At 44.7% G+C, this 16,916-nt stretch overlaps 1 protein-coding gene across 10 annotated transcripts in view; it reads left to right on the top strand.

Annotated features, from left to right (window-relative positions):
* Pard3 (par-3 family cell polarity regulator) overlaps positions 1-16,916 on the top strand; it is a 506,727-nt gene that overhangs the window by 368,662 nt on the left and 121,149 nt on the right. For all 10 annotated transcript variants that reach the window (XM_060391770.1, XM_060391771.1, XM_060391768.1 and 7 more), the window contains one exon: positions 12,609-12,845. In XM_060391770.1, the coding sequence (XP_060247753.1) occupies positions 12,609-12,845 (237 nt within the window). The remainder of the gene's footprint in view (positions 1-12,608; positions 12,846-16,916) is intronic.

Here is a 16,916-nt window from a genome sequence, read left to right as displayed (position 1 = left end):
TGTGCCCCAGCTCAACAGCTTCCTTTATACAAATTAGCTTGCGGATGTTCTTCATCTTTCTCTGGGGAATTTTGGTTTTCATTTGTCTTTGTTTTGAATGGAGCAGTTACTCTGTCTGCTGGCTTTCTAGGCTGTGGATAAAAAGACGGGGTTTGAACACATGACACAAGCATGAGTTTCCCTCAATATTTGTTTTTATTTATTATCTGTCTATTGATCTTTGTTCTAGGAATGGTGTCCAGGGAGCCCACAGGCTAGACATTCTACCCTTGGGCTAACCTTCAGCTCCCAATTTTCCTTTGAACTCACTGTACCTTTATGCCTTCCTCTAATGTTCACACGTGTCTTAGCCTAGCTTCTGGTTTTTCTGTTTGTTTTAATCTTCTTCTTAGTAGTGTTAGTCGTGCAGATAGGGGGTTCTCTGTGCTGCTTCCGTGCTTGGAATTGGCCAACATTGCAAAGACTTTCACATTCCAGACACTCACTGTGCAGCTAGGTTGCTTCTGTCCTTTCCTAAAGAATTTTACCGACATTTCTAACTTGCTCTGTCCTTCCCTAAAGAATTTTACTGACTTTCATAACACATAGTCAAATGTGTCCAACTAAATAATGAATTTCACATCATAGCTTCATTTATACTAGTAATTTGCCCAAAGCACAGTTCATTTCTCAGTTCAGCTTTTACTCTGTCTGCAGTGTCCTGGGAACTCAGTTGGTCATAGTAAATTTACCTTGCACATGGGCTTAGAACAAAAACCTTTTGCATTGAAGCAAAAAGTGACTGGCCTATAAAAAAACCAATTGCACTTAGAATTTGAGCAAATCATGGCTCTTGGTGGCTTAATACTTTTAAAAAGTGTGTTTTATATGAATCTTAGATTGTATCACAGCATGGGTAACAAGCTGGCGCTGATGACAGCATATAGATTATTTGATGCTTATGATGGTCCTTATGAGGACGCTTCACGGACGCTATCGCGCTTTTATGCTTGTGGTGGGCGCCGAGTCCCACTGTGCTCAGTGCTCGTCACATGCGCCAGGTCCTCTCGTCTGTTTTCCCTTCATGCTGTGTTTGACATGGACAGGCTGCTTTGAGAAGGGATGCTGTAACTTCCTTGTGAAAATGGGATTGTAAGAGTAGATAAAATAACCAGAAAAGGCCTCCTCCCTGGAGCCTCACCCACTCTCTGTGGACTAGCGAAGCGTTCCTTCTGTAACATTATTTTACACTGGAGCTATTTGAGTTCCAGAGTTTTTGGTTGATTCTACATAAAGTATAAAATCTGAAATTTCTTCATTAATGAGCCATGACATGTCTCCCAAACCAAAATATCTTCTTGCCTGCACACATTACATAAGAAGCAAATATTGGAAAATGGGAAGAAAACCGTCTATGATGTTTAAACGTTATCACTAAAACACTGGTCTGTTCTGGTGGTGGACATGAGCTCAGTTCTCCAGAGCCTGGACCGTTATTTAACTGGGCTTCATTCCTGCACACATCTTCATGTCCTGTTGCCCACACAACAACCAAACCAGTGCGCAAGTTTATTTTTTCCCTGAGTGTAGGCTTTCTTTCATGAATTTCAGCAAAACTGATGTTTTCAGAGAGAAAATATAAGAACTATATTTCCAGAGCGAGACTTCTGGAGCAGCATGTTGGAGCAAATGATTCTCACGGAAGAGCAATTTGATCCTAAGGTCGTCTGTGACATCTTCAAGAAAGCCAACAATATAAAGCAACCAAACTGTTTCTAATTGTTTCGTGTTGGACTGATTTTAATATAATATACTTCTGTAAATATTAACCATGTGTTTACATGGATAAAACTATGGATAAAACTCTGTGCCTTCCTCATGCTGAGCGAGCTGTCTCCCACTGAAATGCAATCCCACCACAAAAATAACGTTATTGAAGGTTGCTGGACACAGTGTCTCTCACACACAATTCTAGTGGGAGGCTAAGGAAATGAAGAGCTCACGGCCCCCTTTCCTGTCCTCCCAGAAAAGGGTTGGCTATGTGCTCAGGTGACAGCCCACCTGGTATGCAAAGCCGGGCTTCCATCCCCAGAGCTCTGTCATGAGCCATGTGTAGCAGCACACACCTGTAATCCCAGCACTCAGGAGTTGGAAGCGAGAAAATTGGAAGTTCTAGAGATTGAGAGTATAGCTCAGTGGTTGAGTATGTGCTTAGCATGAATAAAATCTTGCTTTGAATTCCCAGCACCAAAAGAATTAACCGATTATGTAATTACTATAAGGCCTGTTTATGCTTCTTAAAGTCTTTTTTCTTTTTCTTTGTACCATGCAGGCAGGCTTGGTAGTTCAGGCATTAAACCCATCAATCCAGAAGACCAAGGCAAGTGGGTCACAAGTTCCAAGCTTGCTGAGAGTTCAAGGACAGCCTGGACAACTTAATAAAATACTTTCTGGAGAGAAAAAGAAAAACCACAACCTTAACCAGGGATCTAGTTCTGTCATAGAGCACTCACTGAGCATGCATTAGGTCCTAGGTGCAAACCCTGCCCTCCCATGGCTGAGTCTCTGTATCAAATCCCTCTGTTTGGAAGTAGGGCTATTTTCTAGGTAGCTGAGGGATTCAGCACTGTAGACTTTATCTGGTGATTCCGTGTACCTACTCTGGATAAATAAAGATGCTGTTCAGTCACAAACATGTTCTCTTCATGTTTCTCTCCTGCAATTAGGACTAAAAGCCATTTATTGTGAAAGCACAAATACTAATGAATAGAAATGTTAGCAGAACAGAAATCGTGTGTGCTTTGTTCCTGCCACACATCATCCATTTTAATTAGAGACAGGGGTGCTGGGCACGGTGACAGAGTCTGGAGTTAAAATCATTAATTGATGTCAAGCAGAAAAGAGAGATAGTTAGCAAGAATCCAGTGACAGCAGAAACAGAATTAAACTTATTACTTTATTTAGCATGTTGCATTATTTTATGTATTTTTACTATGCAGGTTCAATGCAATTTTATTATAATGGAAAAGAATATTTTTCCTGCAAAAAATGAAAAAGGTACAAATATGTATTTGAAGAGAGCAAATCAAAATAAGTTCTTTTCTTTTTCTTTCTTTTTTCTTTCTTTCTCTCTCTCTTTCTTTCATTCATTCAGAAAAATCTGAAATCTTCGCCCTTGAGTGACAGGGAGTAGTGTGGGGTGTTTTTGAGGGTGTCGGCTGATTAGCTGCCTGTGTTCACCTAAAGCTTGATCAGTTGCAAGTGGGAAGGGAGAGCAGAGACGCATGAAGCAGGAGAGGCTTGCTTGCCATGCTGCATTGGAAGGCCCAGTTACCACCATTGCTGCTGAAGCTAGCCTGAGACGAACAGGCTGGATCAGGGTGAACAAAACCTAACTGTTGAGCAGCATGAATAACCCTACCTCTCAGAGATAATTTGTGACCTCAGGGTCCCAATAAAGGAATACAGGGGTATTCTTCATAATGGTGACCATCTGGATCCATTAGGGCCTCAGCTGCAAGATAATGGCTTTTTTTTTTAAGGTTCCTTAAAAAAATGATATTGTTATTAGGACATAGAAAATATTTTTCCCCTGAGGCAAACACTTTTTCCTGAGGTAAGCTTCTCCTCTCAGGATGAGTATGTATAACATGTAGCAATATCCTAGAAATGTTGCAAAGCGCTTCCATGTAGGGGTAGGGGTAAAGAAGACTTGAGGGTGAATTTTAAGATTTAATTAGGACAGTCACTTGATTTCCTTAAAACAAGACACGGTTTTGTTTTTATTTGAGAAGCTTCCGTGTAGCTCAGGCTGGCTGCTGGATTTCTCTGTGTGGCTGAGAAGGACCGTGAACTTCGCCCCTCGCACCTCTGTGTGCGAACGTTGCGGTACAGGTGTGCGCCATCACACTGGGGCTCTGGGAAGAGAACCCGTGCAGTGCGAACCCAGGACAGCGCCGCAGCCTACTCATCCGGCTTTATTTACTTTGCTTGTAAATCACCCCGCAAGTTTCTCTTTTTCTCCCTCCCTCCCCTCTCTCTCCCTCCCTTCCTCCCTCCCCCGTCTCACAGACACATACATGCACACACGCATGCACAAAGGCATGCACACACATGGTATGTTAACTGGTTTTTAAAAGTCGCCTTCCCAGGGCCATCTGCCCAAGAAGCCTTTATGGTTTTACGGGTTGGAGATAAGCATCAGGGCTGCTGAACAAATCTCCACCTTCGGTCACAATGGCCCTCGTATAGGTGTGTTGGTGTTTGTAACACTGAGGCTTTGTCATCAGTGTGAGCTGCAAGGGTAGAAAGGACTTTGGGGCTAAAATACACAAGTGACAACAAGAAAGAGTAATTTCCCACGATTGGAGCGCAGAGGAGCGGTTCTAGATAGGATTGCCGAGGGGGTGGGTAGTACATTGGATGACTGGTGTTGATCTGACTTCACACAAATTCGAATAGAAGGACAAGAGGAAGTCGTTGAGCTAGGTTTCACAAATAGTATCTCATGCTGATAAGCTGACCTCTCATGGTGTGCTGAGGCTGGAGGTGGCCCAGTGGGTGACCTTCTTGTCATGGGAACATGGGAACTTGAGTTTGGTCCTCAGCCGACATGTGAAAAGCTGGGTACATTCTGCATGCCTGAAATCTCGGTGCTGGCGGGGAGAGAAGAGGATTGCCGGCACTCACTGGATAGTTCATCTAGCTGCAGGTTCAGCGACAGACCCCATCTCAAAAAACAAGGTGGAGAGCAGTTAGGACCTGTCCCTGACTGTGTAAGGGCCTCTGGCCTTGTGAACACACGCGCACACACACACACAGGAACAACCATCCACCCACAGGCATACAAAGGAAGATGGCCCCCAGTGGCTGTTAATTTCTGTGTAATTTGGAAAGAACATCCCAATCCAGGCCCCACTGGCAGTGTAGAAGGGCAATGTGCTGGGGTGGCGGTCAGATGCGGACTCCCGGGGAGTCCATGCTTAGGCTCTCTTCCTGAGGGCAGCTGCACTGAGGGCTGCATCGCTTTGGCTGAACTCTAGGGGTTGTGTGCAGTTGTAGGATTCGTACATCGACTAACATGAGGCGTAAACGCCGACTCTTAATGCAGAACTTTCAACTCTGTGATTGTGCTCGTTTTTCTCCTCCCCTCCCCCACCCAAATTTCATCAGCTTCCCAAACTTACGTGGGAAACTGGCGTGGCAGGAGCTGGATTGCAGCCTCCCCTTCTTGGGAGACCAAGGCAGGAACATTGCCAGTGCAGGGTCGGCCTGAACTTAGCCCGTCCCGATCTCAAAAGTATGACGGAGTAAAGATGGGCTGGTAGATGGCTCGGTGGCGACGCACTTGCCTGGCATGTATGGGACTGCAGACACTAATCTTTCCACACGCTACTTTACTTGGGGGTCCCTTAAAGCTTCCACCTCCTCTCAGCCCCTAACCCCAGGTAGGGGAAAAGAAGGTTGAAGGGAAAGGAGACGGAGTTCTCTTTACTTCCTGCTAGGTAGGGTCCTGGGATTCTTTTGGGGGCCATACCAGTATCTGTTGTCAGGAAATCCAGAAGTCCAGGTAACCAGCAAGAGCAGCAAGAAGTCCTCCTCTGACTTCTCCAAGTGACTGAGGGTTCTGACCCCCCCCCCCGGCTGTCATATTTATACTCCCCAAAGTCCTCCGAGTTCATCTAACTCAAGCTAGCAAAGACCACGCTCCTCACAGACAATTAACAGGTGTGGACAGATTAAAACACCCACTTGGGATTATAACAAAAACATGTTTACATCTCATCAACCTAAACTTCTGCTTCATGGGGCCAGGGCCTTCATCCCAGGACCATGGGAAACTGAGACAGGCTGTCTATGGTAATGCCCGCGCCCCCTGGCTATGACCTTTGATGAGATGATTGTCTACAGTGGCCAGTCACTACCTAATAGCAAAGTAATGACATTGTGCATAACCAGATGCGTAGTAACTGAGGTTCAGATTAACATTCTGCTGGGTTAAAGAAGTGGCTCCTTTCTTTCTTCCTGATAGTTTAGGGGTTTTTTTTGGTTTTGGTTTTGGTTTTTGTGTCTTGTCTTGTTTCTAGTGGTTTTTTTTTGGGGGGGGGGCAGGGACAGTTGAGCCTGAGTTGAGCAAAAACAGTATGATGCAAAGAATAAAATTTATCTCTCATGTGTGAAGCATTTTCCTTGTGTACACCCAGTATTAAATGAGTTTCAGAATATTGTCTTTGACCATTATCATGCCTCTTTGCTTTACTTTGTTGAAGTCAGAATTCTCTGTGGACAGTCTACGGGAACCGTGTTGTTAGGACCTTAGGCTTCCTGGGAGAGTGGCTAACGCTTCAGCATGTTCCATCTCTGCAAAGGCCTTGTCCCAACTGGGGGTTCTGGCTCTTCTGGGGAGTTTGGGGATTGTGAACGCATCTTGGTGGTCCCGAGCTGGGATGGTTGAGCTGCCGTCCTGTCAGGGTTAGGTGCTGTTCTTCCTAGAGGACCTTCCCAAGAACCACTGGCGGAGGCACAGTAAATCCATCCTCCTAGCTGCAGAATGAAAAAAACTGGGCCGGATAAAGAAACGGCTCCTTTCTTTCTTCCTGAGAGTGCGGAGTTTGTTTGTTTGATTTGTTTGGTTGAACCTGAGTTTAGAAAAATAAAATAAAACAAAATCACAGCTCATCATATAAGCACTTGTTGCACAAGTCTGAACACGTGCGCTAGATTCCCAGAACCCACAATGAACAGAAAGAACCAATGACACGTTGTTCTCGGAACCCTCCATACGCTCTGGAGCATTAAGAGCACACGCACATGTTATAGGCCAGAGTCTAGCCTGTAGGGGGAGGGGTTGCTGTTTTGTTTCTTCTTGTATTGTTTTTGTTTTGTTGGTTTAGGGAGGTTTTTTTTTTTTTTTTTTTTTTGTCAAGATTGGGTGACCTTCTGCAATTTTAACTATTCTGAGTGTATCCATTTCCCTGTTTTGTTACTTTGTTTTTCTTTAGAGCTAGATTGTATTCCATCTTATGTACATACTGGATATTCATTATCCATCATCTGCTGTTGGAACTGGGTGGTTTCATATCCTTGCTGTAAAGCAGCAATAAATGTGAGGGAGCAGATACCTCTGTAATGGAGTATGGGGATCTCTGGGCCCAGTTGAGGAGTGGGGTCAAACGGTAAATCTACTTTGGGGGAGTCACAACACTGACCGTCCAATGTCTGTGTCACTTTGCACCCCACCAACAGTAAGGTATTCCTCTTTCTCCAAATCCTCTCCAACCTTTGGGGCAGGTTTTTTGGTGACAGCCATTCTGACTGGGGTGAGGTGCTATCTAAGAGGAGTTTTAGTTTGCATTTCCTCGGTGGCTAGGAAGGTCGAAGACTTTCTATGTGGTTATTGTCCATCTAGGTTTCTTTTTTTTTTTTTCCAAGACCATCTGTTCCGTTCATTAGCCCATTTGTTGACTGACTCTTTACTTACTTGGTGTTTACTTTCTGCAATTCTTTGTCAATTCTAGCTATTAACTCATTGTCTGAAGTGTAGCTGGTGAAGATTTTCTCCCATCCTGTGGGCGGTGTGTGCTCTGCTGTGCAGAAACTTAGTTTCATGTGGCCCTGTCTGTCCACACACAGGGACACTTCATGTCCTATTTAAACTTCCAAGCACAGTTTCGGCTGTGTGGGTTTGCTGCTGGAACAGACCCTAACCCTGTTACTGTCATTGTGAGGGGCCAGCAGTGTGAGGTGGGATGCCTCTTGTAGTAGGTCATTGTGTTGCTCTGCCCTGAAATACCAGAGAAGAGCGCCTTGAGGAAGAGGCTTCTGGAAGAGTGGGGAAGGCATGGCAGCAGGAGTGGATAAAAGCTGGTGCTCAGCTCACTTCCTCCACGCCGCCATCCACACCAGACTGTGCGTCCCTCCTCCTTCAGCCCGATCTAGAAACTTCCACAGGTACACCTGGAGAGCCGACTGGAGATGCTGGATCCTGTCCAATCGACACTCAAGGTTAATTCCCATCTAACTGTTCTTTTCCTCCACTGTTCAGCTTTCATCCTAGCTCATGAATATTGCACATGGTGCTCTTATGCATGCGGTGTGAGAGATCAGAGTCTGGGCTCACAGATGCTAGATCCAGCCTTCCAGTGAGTGAACTCCTCAACCCAAAGTAAAGTGTAAATATTCTCCTCAGAAACTATAGAAATCTTGAGTTTTTATAGGACTTGCACTGAGCCTGTGCATCCCTGTAGGAAGAATCGACCACTTTCATATTGAATGTTTCCACTGTGAGTGCACATAGCTCTCTGTCCTTCAGATAGTTTTTCATTTTTCTCGGCTCTGTTACACAGTTATCCCCACACTGGCACTGTGTTTTATTACATTGTTTTCTATACTACAATATTTTATTTCATTGTATCTATGTACCTTAAAAATATTTCTAAGTGGTATTGCAGTTTTAATTTCAGGGCATCTGTGTTTAAGCTGCCTGTTATAATATAAAGTTCAGCCAGGTCTGCAAGATGGTCAAGGCATTTGCCACCAAAGCCGGAGACCTGAGTTCAACACCTGGAACTTAGGAAGAAGATCTGCCTTCTGCAGGTTGTCCTCTGATCTACACACACACGCCATGGTGTAACACACACACACTACATACATATTATATTTATTATATTATGTACTGATATATATTATAATATATAAAACATCTTGAAAGCTCAGTGGAGTTTTGTGGTTTTGTTTTGAAACAAGGTCCCCTGTGACCTTGCTCCAGAGTGAGCTGGAAATCATGATGTAGCCAAGGCTGGCTTAAACCCCTGTACCCGTCTGCTCCCAAACACTGGTGATATTGGTCAGAGTGTTTTGGGGATTAAACCCAAGGCTCATGCACACAAACCAAGCACTCCCCAACCTGAACTACCTCCTCAGCCACCTTATGGGGCTTTAAGTATTTACCCTGTGCTCTATCCCCTCACAAACTGGCTTTGTTGCCCTAGATTTTTGTGTACTCCTTTGGATTTTCTTTTAGACCATATCATTTGAAAAAAAGACTGTGTCTTCCTTTCCCTCATTTGCTTTTCATTTACTTGGCCAGGCCCCTCTGATTGTCAAGAACTTGAAGCCCTGTGTGGAAGGATGGTGGGGAGGCCTGTATGCTGTCACTGCTTACTGCAGGGAAACTAGCGTTCCTCTGCTGAACATGAAGGAAGCTGCAGGGTTTAGAGAAATATGTTTTTGAAACATAGGAAGTCCTAATGTGGTATTTTTCCTGGTGGAGGTGACTTTGGCAAATTCGTTTGCATCATTTGATAGAGTTAATTCTTGTGATCAGTCCTTACGACCCACAGGTCATAGTGTAAGGTTGTGAGTTTTGTTCACTAGTATTCTGTTGAGGATTTCTGCTGCTCTGGTCATGAGAAATCCTGGCCCCCAGCTTTCTTCTCTCTCTTCCTCCCTCCCCCATTCCCTGCCTCTCTCTGTGGTACTCATGTGCATGGGTGGGATTGCTTCCATATTATTTGGGTACCTTTCCAGATTCTCTTCACTGTCTATGTAGGGGTCATTTATGCAAACAGAAATCTGGTTCAAATATGAAGAAAAGTAAATACACTAAAACAGTAAGATGAATATAAACTGCATTGCAGAAATGATTCCTGGCTGGTTTTTACATTTTATTTTGGGGTAACTGCTTACAGCTGGGCAGTGGGCCATGTTCACATACTTGGTGTGACAGGCAACCCAGGGAGGTGGCTGTCGCCATTTTCCCAAGCACTGCATTCAGTCCTGGCTTCTGTTTCGAGGTGTGCATTGCTGCCACATGAGGTCGCTGCAACGAAAGTGGGATTCCAGCCTTCCTTCCTGGTTGTGACTTTGACCTCTCGGTAGCCCCCCTCCCCCGGCCCCTGCCACCCCATCGCCCTGACACAGCCTCTGCAGCTACCATTTGACTCTCTGCTGGGAGATGTCAGTCTGTGCCTTTGGGGGGCCTTTGGGGTGACGTCCTCTGACCTCAACGGCACTACCCTAATAGACAGGGTCCCATTCTTTACGTAGCTGAATAGTACTACTCACATTTCCAAAAAATAAATCTATTCAGTTTTGAGCATCTAGTTTGATTCCACATCAAAACGATTGTGAGAAATGCTACAGTAAACAATTGGGTTTTTGTGGAAATTTTTGGTGCATAACTTTTTAGTAAATCACTTTTTCTCTTACAAACACCGAGAGGTGACTAAGACAGTGTTGCTCGTGCAGAGGACCTGAGTTCAATTCCCAGCACACACATTAGTGCGCTAAAAGTGCAGGAATGCAGTGCCGCCGGCTTCTGTGGGCGCCCATACACACAGGTAAATACCGACACAGAGTTGAAATATAAGGAGGATAATAAGACAGTAAATTTATGCCCAAGTCTGGTTTTGTTTGGATGTGTGCCTGCGCTGGCCTGCTGGGTACATGCATGGTGATTCTGATTGTTTCAGGGAGTCTAAGCGCTGTTTCTCTTAAAGTCTCACAAACAACATCCTCAAAATAAGGTACCTTTCCTCACATCCTCGTCAGGGCTCCATTGCTTTCAGATAAATGTTCAATTCATAAATGCATAATGAAAATATTTTCCCATCAAAAATTATAGAAATTTAACTGAGAATTATTTTTTCAAGCACAGCATAAATTACATCAATATAATTTGAAGAGATCTCTGTACCAAATAATTTAATAAAATCTTTAAATCAGTAAAAATGATCATTTAAGAAGTTTTTAGTTTTAGTACGGGCAGTTTTATTTTAGAATTTAATTGTCTGAATGTCTTGTCTGCCCTTGATCTCAGGATTCTATTCTATATGAAAAACTTGAAGTCAAAACCAGTGTCTCTGATCTGAGATCTTCCTGCCATTGATGCCATAGAATGTGCAGTCATACTCATACTGAAGTTTCATAGATCTTCATATCTGTGTGGCTTTTCTCTGAATAGTATGTATTCATTATACCCACACATATATGCAAACAGGTGACAGACGATAGATAGAAGGAGGAATAGTGTATATGTCAATTTTTTTCTTTTTTAAACTATTAATTAGTTTATTAACTTTGTGTCCCAGCTGTAGCCCCCTCCTTCATCCCCTCCCATGCCCACCCTCCCTCCCTCTCCTCCTCCCATACCTACCCACCCTCCCTCCCTCTCCTTCCTCTCCTCCTCTCATGCCCCTCCCCCAGTCCACTGATAGGAGAGGCCCTCTTCCCTTTCCATCTGACCCTGGCCTATCAGGTCTCATCAGGACTGGCTGCATTATCTTCCTCTGTGGCCTGGTGAGGCTTCTTTCCCCTCAGGAGGAGGTGATCAAAGAGCAGGCCAATCAGTTCATGTCAGAGACAGTCCCTGTTCCCCTTACTATGGAACCACATGGACACTGAACTGCCATGGGCTACATCTGCTCAGGGGTTCTAACTTATTTCCATGAATGGTCCTTGGTTGGAGGATCAGTCTCAGAAAAGACCCCTGTGGCCAGAATTTTTGGTTCTGCTGCTCTCTTTGTGGAGCTCCTGTCCTCTCCAGGTCTTACCCACTTCTTTCATAAGATTCCCTGCACTCTGCCCAAAGTTTGGCTATGAGTCTCAGCATCTGCTTTGATATACCCTGCTGGGTAGAGTCTTTCAGAGGCCCTCTGTGTGGTAGGCTCCTGTCCTTTTTCCTATTTTCTCCCTCTTCCAATGTCCACTCCGTTTGCCTTTTAGTGAAGTATTCCAGAAGCAGAAAAACACACATAGTATATACTCACTTATAAGTGGATATTAGACATATAATATAGATAAAGATACTAAAATCTGTACACCTAAAGAAGCTAACCAAGAAGGAGAACCCTGGGTAAGACATATGTCACTTTTTAAAATTATCTTTTGCCTTAAAAAAGTTAGAAATATGTCTAACTAGAGTCTGAGTGTGCTAAGCATTTAGAAAGCTACAGTAAATTTATAAAGCCACATTAAATTATTAATGAAGCAGCAGTAGGAGGTTGCTTTGTAGCACCTATGACTTTCACAGCTGTAGGCTTTTGACTCGGTTTATAATATCAGGCAATAATTTTCACCCATGGGGCAGGCCTCAAATCCAATCAAAAAGCAGTTGGTTGTGTGTGTGTTTGTGTGTGCACGTGAAGATGCCAGAGGTCGTGCTCTGTCGCCTTCTGTCGCTCTCCACCTTTATATTGGTGTTTGGAATTTCTCTGAAACTGCAGCTCACTGAGTTGCTGGACGGGCTGAGCAGCGAGCCCCAGGAACCATCCACCTGCTGAGATCACAGGTGCCACCATGGTTGGTGTGGGGGTCACCCCCAAGTCCTCAGAGCAAGTGCTTTGCTGGCTGAGCTGCCTCTGAGGTCCCTTGCTTTCATTGTTTTTTATGTCAGCTCATCGTTGTGAGTTCACTTTATCACTGAGTCATATTAACATGACCGGAATGATTATACTCAGCATTTATGGCGTTACGTGCAAATCTGAAATGTTGTGATTATCACTCGTAATAGACCTCCCAATAACTGTGGGAAACTAAGGACATTGAGCAACAGCTTGATGAAGGTTCCTGTGTTCGCCTCATGGAAAAGGGGTCCTTTCTCCTGCGTCAGCATTGTTCTTGTTTTTCAGGATTCAAGCCAAAACTCGAGAATTCCGGGAGCGGCAAGCTCGAGAGCGTGACTACGCGGAAATCCAGGAATTCCATCGGACGTTTGGCTGTGACGGCGAGTTGGTGTATGGGGCCATGCCAGCCTACGAAGGGTGCCTGGCTCTCGGTGCCAGGCCCCAGAGCCCGAGGGAAGGCCACCTGATGGACACTCTGTATGCACAAGTAAAGAAGCCGAGGAGCGCCAAGCCTGGGGACAGGTAGGTGGCGCCAGCCGCGGCTTTGTGTCCGCGCTCTGCTGGTTCTGCCCCGTGAGCTGCTGGTGACAGACAGCCTTAAAGACCTGTCAGAGCTAAAGCTATTGAGCTGACACAAGTCAGGGGCCAATGGGAAGAGCAGCAAGAGGTTAGCCTGCTTTCCTAATGGTTCCCGCTTGGCTCTCCCTGCTCTTCCAGACCTTTGACATGAGGAGCTGCCTGCTGCTTGTGGCTCTGATCAAAGTCAAGTTCAGATGTAAGCCGTGTGTTCTCTTTTGGCTAGGACGGGTTCTGTGACTTTGAAGGACCACTTGGGGTGGCATAATTTTATACTGTGAAAGAATTGGTAAATAGTAAAGATAGTACATCTGGCCCCCAAAGACTTCGTCCTGAAATGCTAATCAGTGCAGCAGACAGAATGAAATGATTGTGCTGTAATGGTTACCTAGTCATTTAAACATTTAACTGACTCTGAGCCCGTATGCACTGACACACGCTTATTAAGGCTCTGTGTGTGGCAGGCATACTTATTTCAACTGGCTACATACATATCTCAGATTTTAGCTGAAACAATCTTAGATGGATCTTTTCCCACCCCTCCCTTTCTATACTCAAACACCATATGGAGTTTAGCTTTGAAGAGAATAATTCTCATTTCTTTTCATATCAAACATGTGCGCACTATTGTCATAAACAATACGCCAATCGTGCTATAAACGTCGCTTATCGCTCTGTATGGCAGCTGGGCTTTGTAAATTATAAATGGGTTTACTTAAAAACAGTGTTTCTGGAGCATTTATGTGCATTAGGCTTGCCTGAAAGGCTTCTCGAAACACTGACTGTCTTGATGGCAGTAGGTTGAGGGTGGACTCCAAGAATTTCAGTTTCAAGGATCCTCAGATTGATGCTGATCTGGTGGTCGTGGCTTCAGAGTTCTTTGCAGGACACAGTCGGCGGGCTCCGGTGATGAGTCCTTGCTACAGCATTGGCAACAGTCCTAATTTTAATCACTGACTTCCGGCTATCAGTATCAGAAGCTTGGAACTGCAGAAAGCAATTTCCAGCAATTACAGAAGGAAACATTATTTTAAAAAATAGCAAAAGGAACAACAGCTCCCAAGTGAGCATCGCAGGGATGTTCTGACCTTTGTTGTCGTTTACATTTTTCTTGATTATCTCAGAAACCCTGTTTAGCAGTGAATATAAGGAGTGAACGCTTAGGTCATTCCTGCCTCTTGCCTGTGTCCTTCAGGCATGTGGTAATAGACATGTCAGGACTCAAGCATGAAGGTACCGTCAGTGGCCAGGGCACTTTCTTTGAAAGCTTTTTGGCTCCTTTCTCCACGGTTGCGGAAGCAGCCAGAGGTTGAGTGGCAGCTGAGGGCATGAACCTCTGCCTGAAGTGCTTTCTCGAGAGGAAGGCCACCAAAACACTTGCACTGCAGCTAGCGCTCCTGGGGGACTGGGGGAAGATGGCCAAGGAGTTACCGATGGCAGATAAACTGATTATCTGCAATCGCCTGCACAGACTCGAGAATCAGAAAAGCAGGTACATTCAGAGAGGACCGCCTGCTCCTCAGTGCCACAAGCTTGTGCCTTAAACCCCAGAGCAGCAAGAGCTGCAATCTCACCCTCAGGCTTCTGCAAGCCTTCAAAAGGGATTAGCATGGTCAGTGCTCCCTGCTCCAGCCTCCGCATCTACACCAGTGCTCTCCACGCCCTGCTCTACTAGTCAGGTCTGAAACAGGCCCTTGGCTCATGCCCACCACAGTCCAAGGAAGTCACAGGGAAAGGTCACACCGAACAGCAAGTATTTTAGAAGCACACCTTTGACACTGCTTTCTTCCAAACCCCCTTGGCTTATCTGGAGGGCCATGATTTAGTTTTGCAGGGAAAACAAAAGATTACAGACACTCAGACACTCACTGTTGCTTCGTTACTTTCACAGAGAATGAGGTGTCCATTAATGCCTAAAGGTGTTGCTACTTTTAGAAGTGGCCTTTGTGCCTGTCGTGCTCTTCCTCATCCTGTTGTTGGACTTGGCCTGGGGGCTTGGCATTCCCCCATTGTCTTTCTTGTAGGAGAAAAGGCAGTATTAATGCTGTTCACATCTGCCCTTTTCTGAGGAAAGGCCGTCTCTTGCTCCTACACACTGCTGTGAACTGATTATAATACTTAAATACATATAAAGATAAAATGGGACAGGACTCCTGTGTAGGACCATCATACGTCCAATAAAACCTCAATCTTTACAAAGTTACTCAAACAATTGCTATAAAGGCGCACACCTGCCGTGCCCATGCCCAGGAGGGTTTGGAAAATCGTATTGCTATATCACTTATAACAACCTCCAGTTTTTGTTATCATTAAGCTGACACATTTTTTCTTGTCTGTATGTTTGTAGAGTTAAATTCAGATAGTGACTTTTTTAATGTGTCTGCAAGGTGATCTAGAATATGATTACACAAACTTTAAAAAGTAATCATTCTGATGGAAATCTGAAACTTAAAACTACTTAGACATTTCCTTCAGTAATAATGTATAGATACTTGTCCACAGACTAAATGTCACCAGAATTTTCATCTGTTGAACTTTGGGTATCTGTTGAACTTTGCTATTAAAATCTTTGTATTTCGTGGGAACGTCAGTCTTGCTGATAATCTGAAATGTACTTCTCGGATTTTCTTTATTCACTGAAGAAAGCAATCCACAGAATTCATTGCTCAACATTTTGATGGATTTCATGGCCAGAAGTGTAAAAGCAATGTGGGAAATATAGTAAAGGTGATGTGAATTTTATGTCACAGCGGGGACACCGTCCCGGCTTCACACATTCTATTACAGCGACTGTCCTGCATGCCTAGAGTTCTGTCTCGGAATGTATTCAGACTTCTTTAAGTGGCCCCAGGTGAACTCACCCGTGTTCGTGCTTTAGTCGTCTTCTCTTTATCACTGTTTAGTTTCGTGAGTGCTTATTCTGACAGATTTCCATGCATACTCACCGTATCTCACGTGTCCTAGAGTACATGCTATAGTTGTGGTAACACCTTCTGTTCTTTATGCCCGTGATAAGTTTTTTTATTCATGTTAGATATATGCTCAACAGGCAGACCCTAATCTGTGTTCTACACGAATAATAAAGCTTATGTTTACCGTCCTGTTAATATGCTTCTTCCTTACTCTGTGTGTAACTAGGGACGCTGAAGATTTGGGCTTGGCCAGTGGTTCATAATCCTTTATTTCCTGGCTAAGATAGCTCCTTTTCTAGCTGGTGTGTCTCGGTTGACTGAGAACCCTGTGTCAGATGCAGTGTAGTTGACTCCATCCTTCTCTGCACTCTGGAAGACACCACCTGTTACCCTACCTATCCATCCCTGTTCCCTCCTTCCCGTTATGCGACAAATCCTTGTTTTCCTCACATTGGTGGGTGCATAGCTCAACATTTAAGCTTCTTAGATTTCTTGTGATTCGTGGGGCAGAGTTCTAACTAGTAAATACTGGAAATGGCTGGACAGCTGGAACTTGCTGCAGAGCTAGCTTTTTTTTTTGATTGTGTGTGGGGGTTGGGGATCCTATGACGAGGGATCTCTCCCCTAGCACCTCTGAAAGCCCTTGATCCCGCCCTCAACACGACAGGATCAGAAGGTTGTTTGGGTTTGCACATCAGTGGTAGCTGTTTCCTGCCAGGATCTTGGATAGGTGCTCTAGGTTGGGCTTTACTAGAAGGGAAAGCTGTGTGGAAGCCGTTGAGCAGAGACAGTTCCCATCCTGGCTTGCCCAGCCTGGCTCCTTATTGACTTGGAAAAATCAATCTGTTGCTTAACTTGCTGCTATGAGGTTTTTTGTTTTTCAAGAGTGTGGGCACTAGCTTGGTTATAAGGAATTGTGTCTAGAAGAGCTCAAAGAAAAGCCCTGTTCTCCTCCTTTTCCTTTTCCTTTTCCCCATCCCGTTCTTTCCCTCCCCACTTGCCTGTCCTCCTCTCCCCTGTTCCTCCTTCTTTTTTTCAAAAACACAATCTTCTGTATCCTAGGCTGGCCTCAACCTTCTTAAAAAGACAGGGATGACTTTGAACT

Source organism: Meriones unguiculatus, chromosome 10 (assembly GCF_030254825.1).
Source record: "Meriones unguiculatus strain TT.TT164.6M chromosome 10, Bangor_MerUng_6.1, whole genome shotgun sequence".
In the NCBI taxonomy this organism is placed as follows: domain Eukaryota; kingdom Metazoa; phylum Chordata; class Mammalia; order Rodentia; family Muridae; genus Meriones; species Meriones unguiculatus.
The sequence above is the reverse complement of the archived record's forward strand: the minus strand, read 5'-3'. Positions and strand labels throughout refer to the sequence as shown.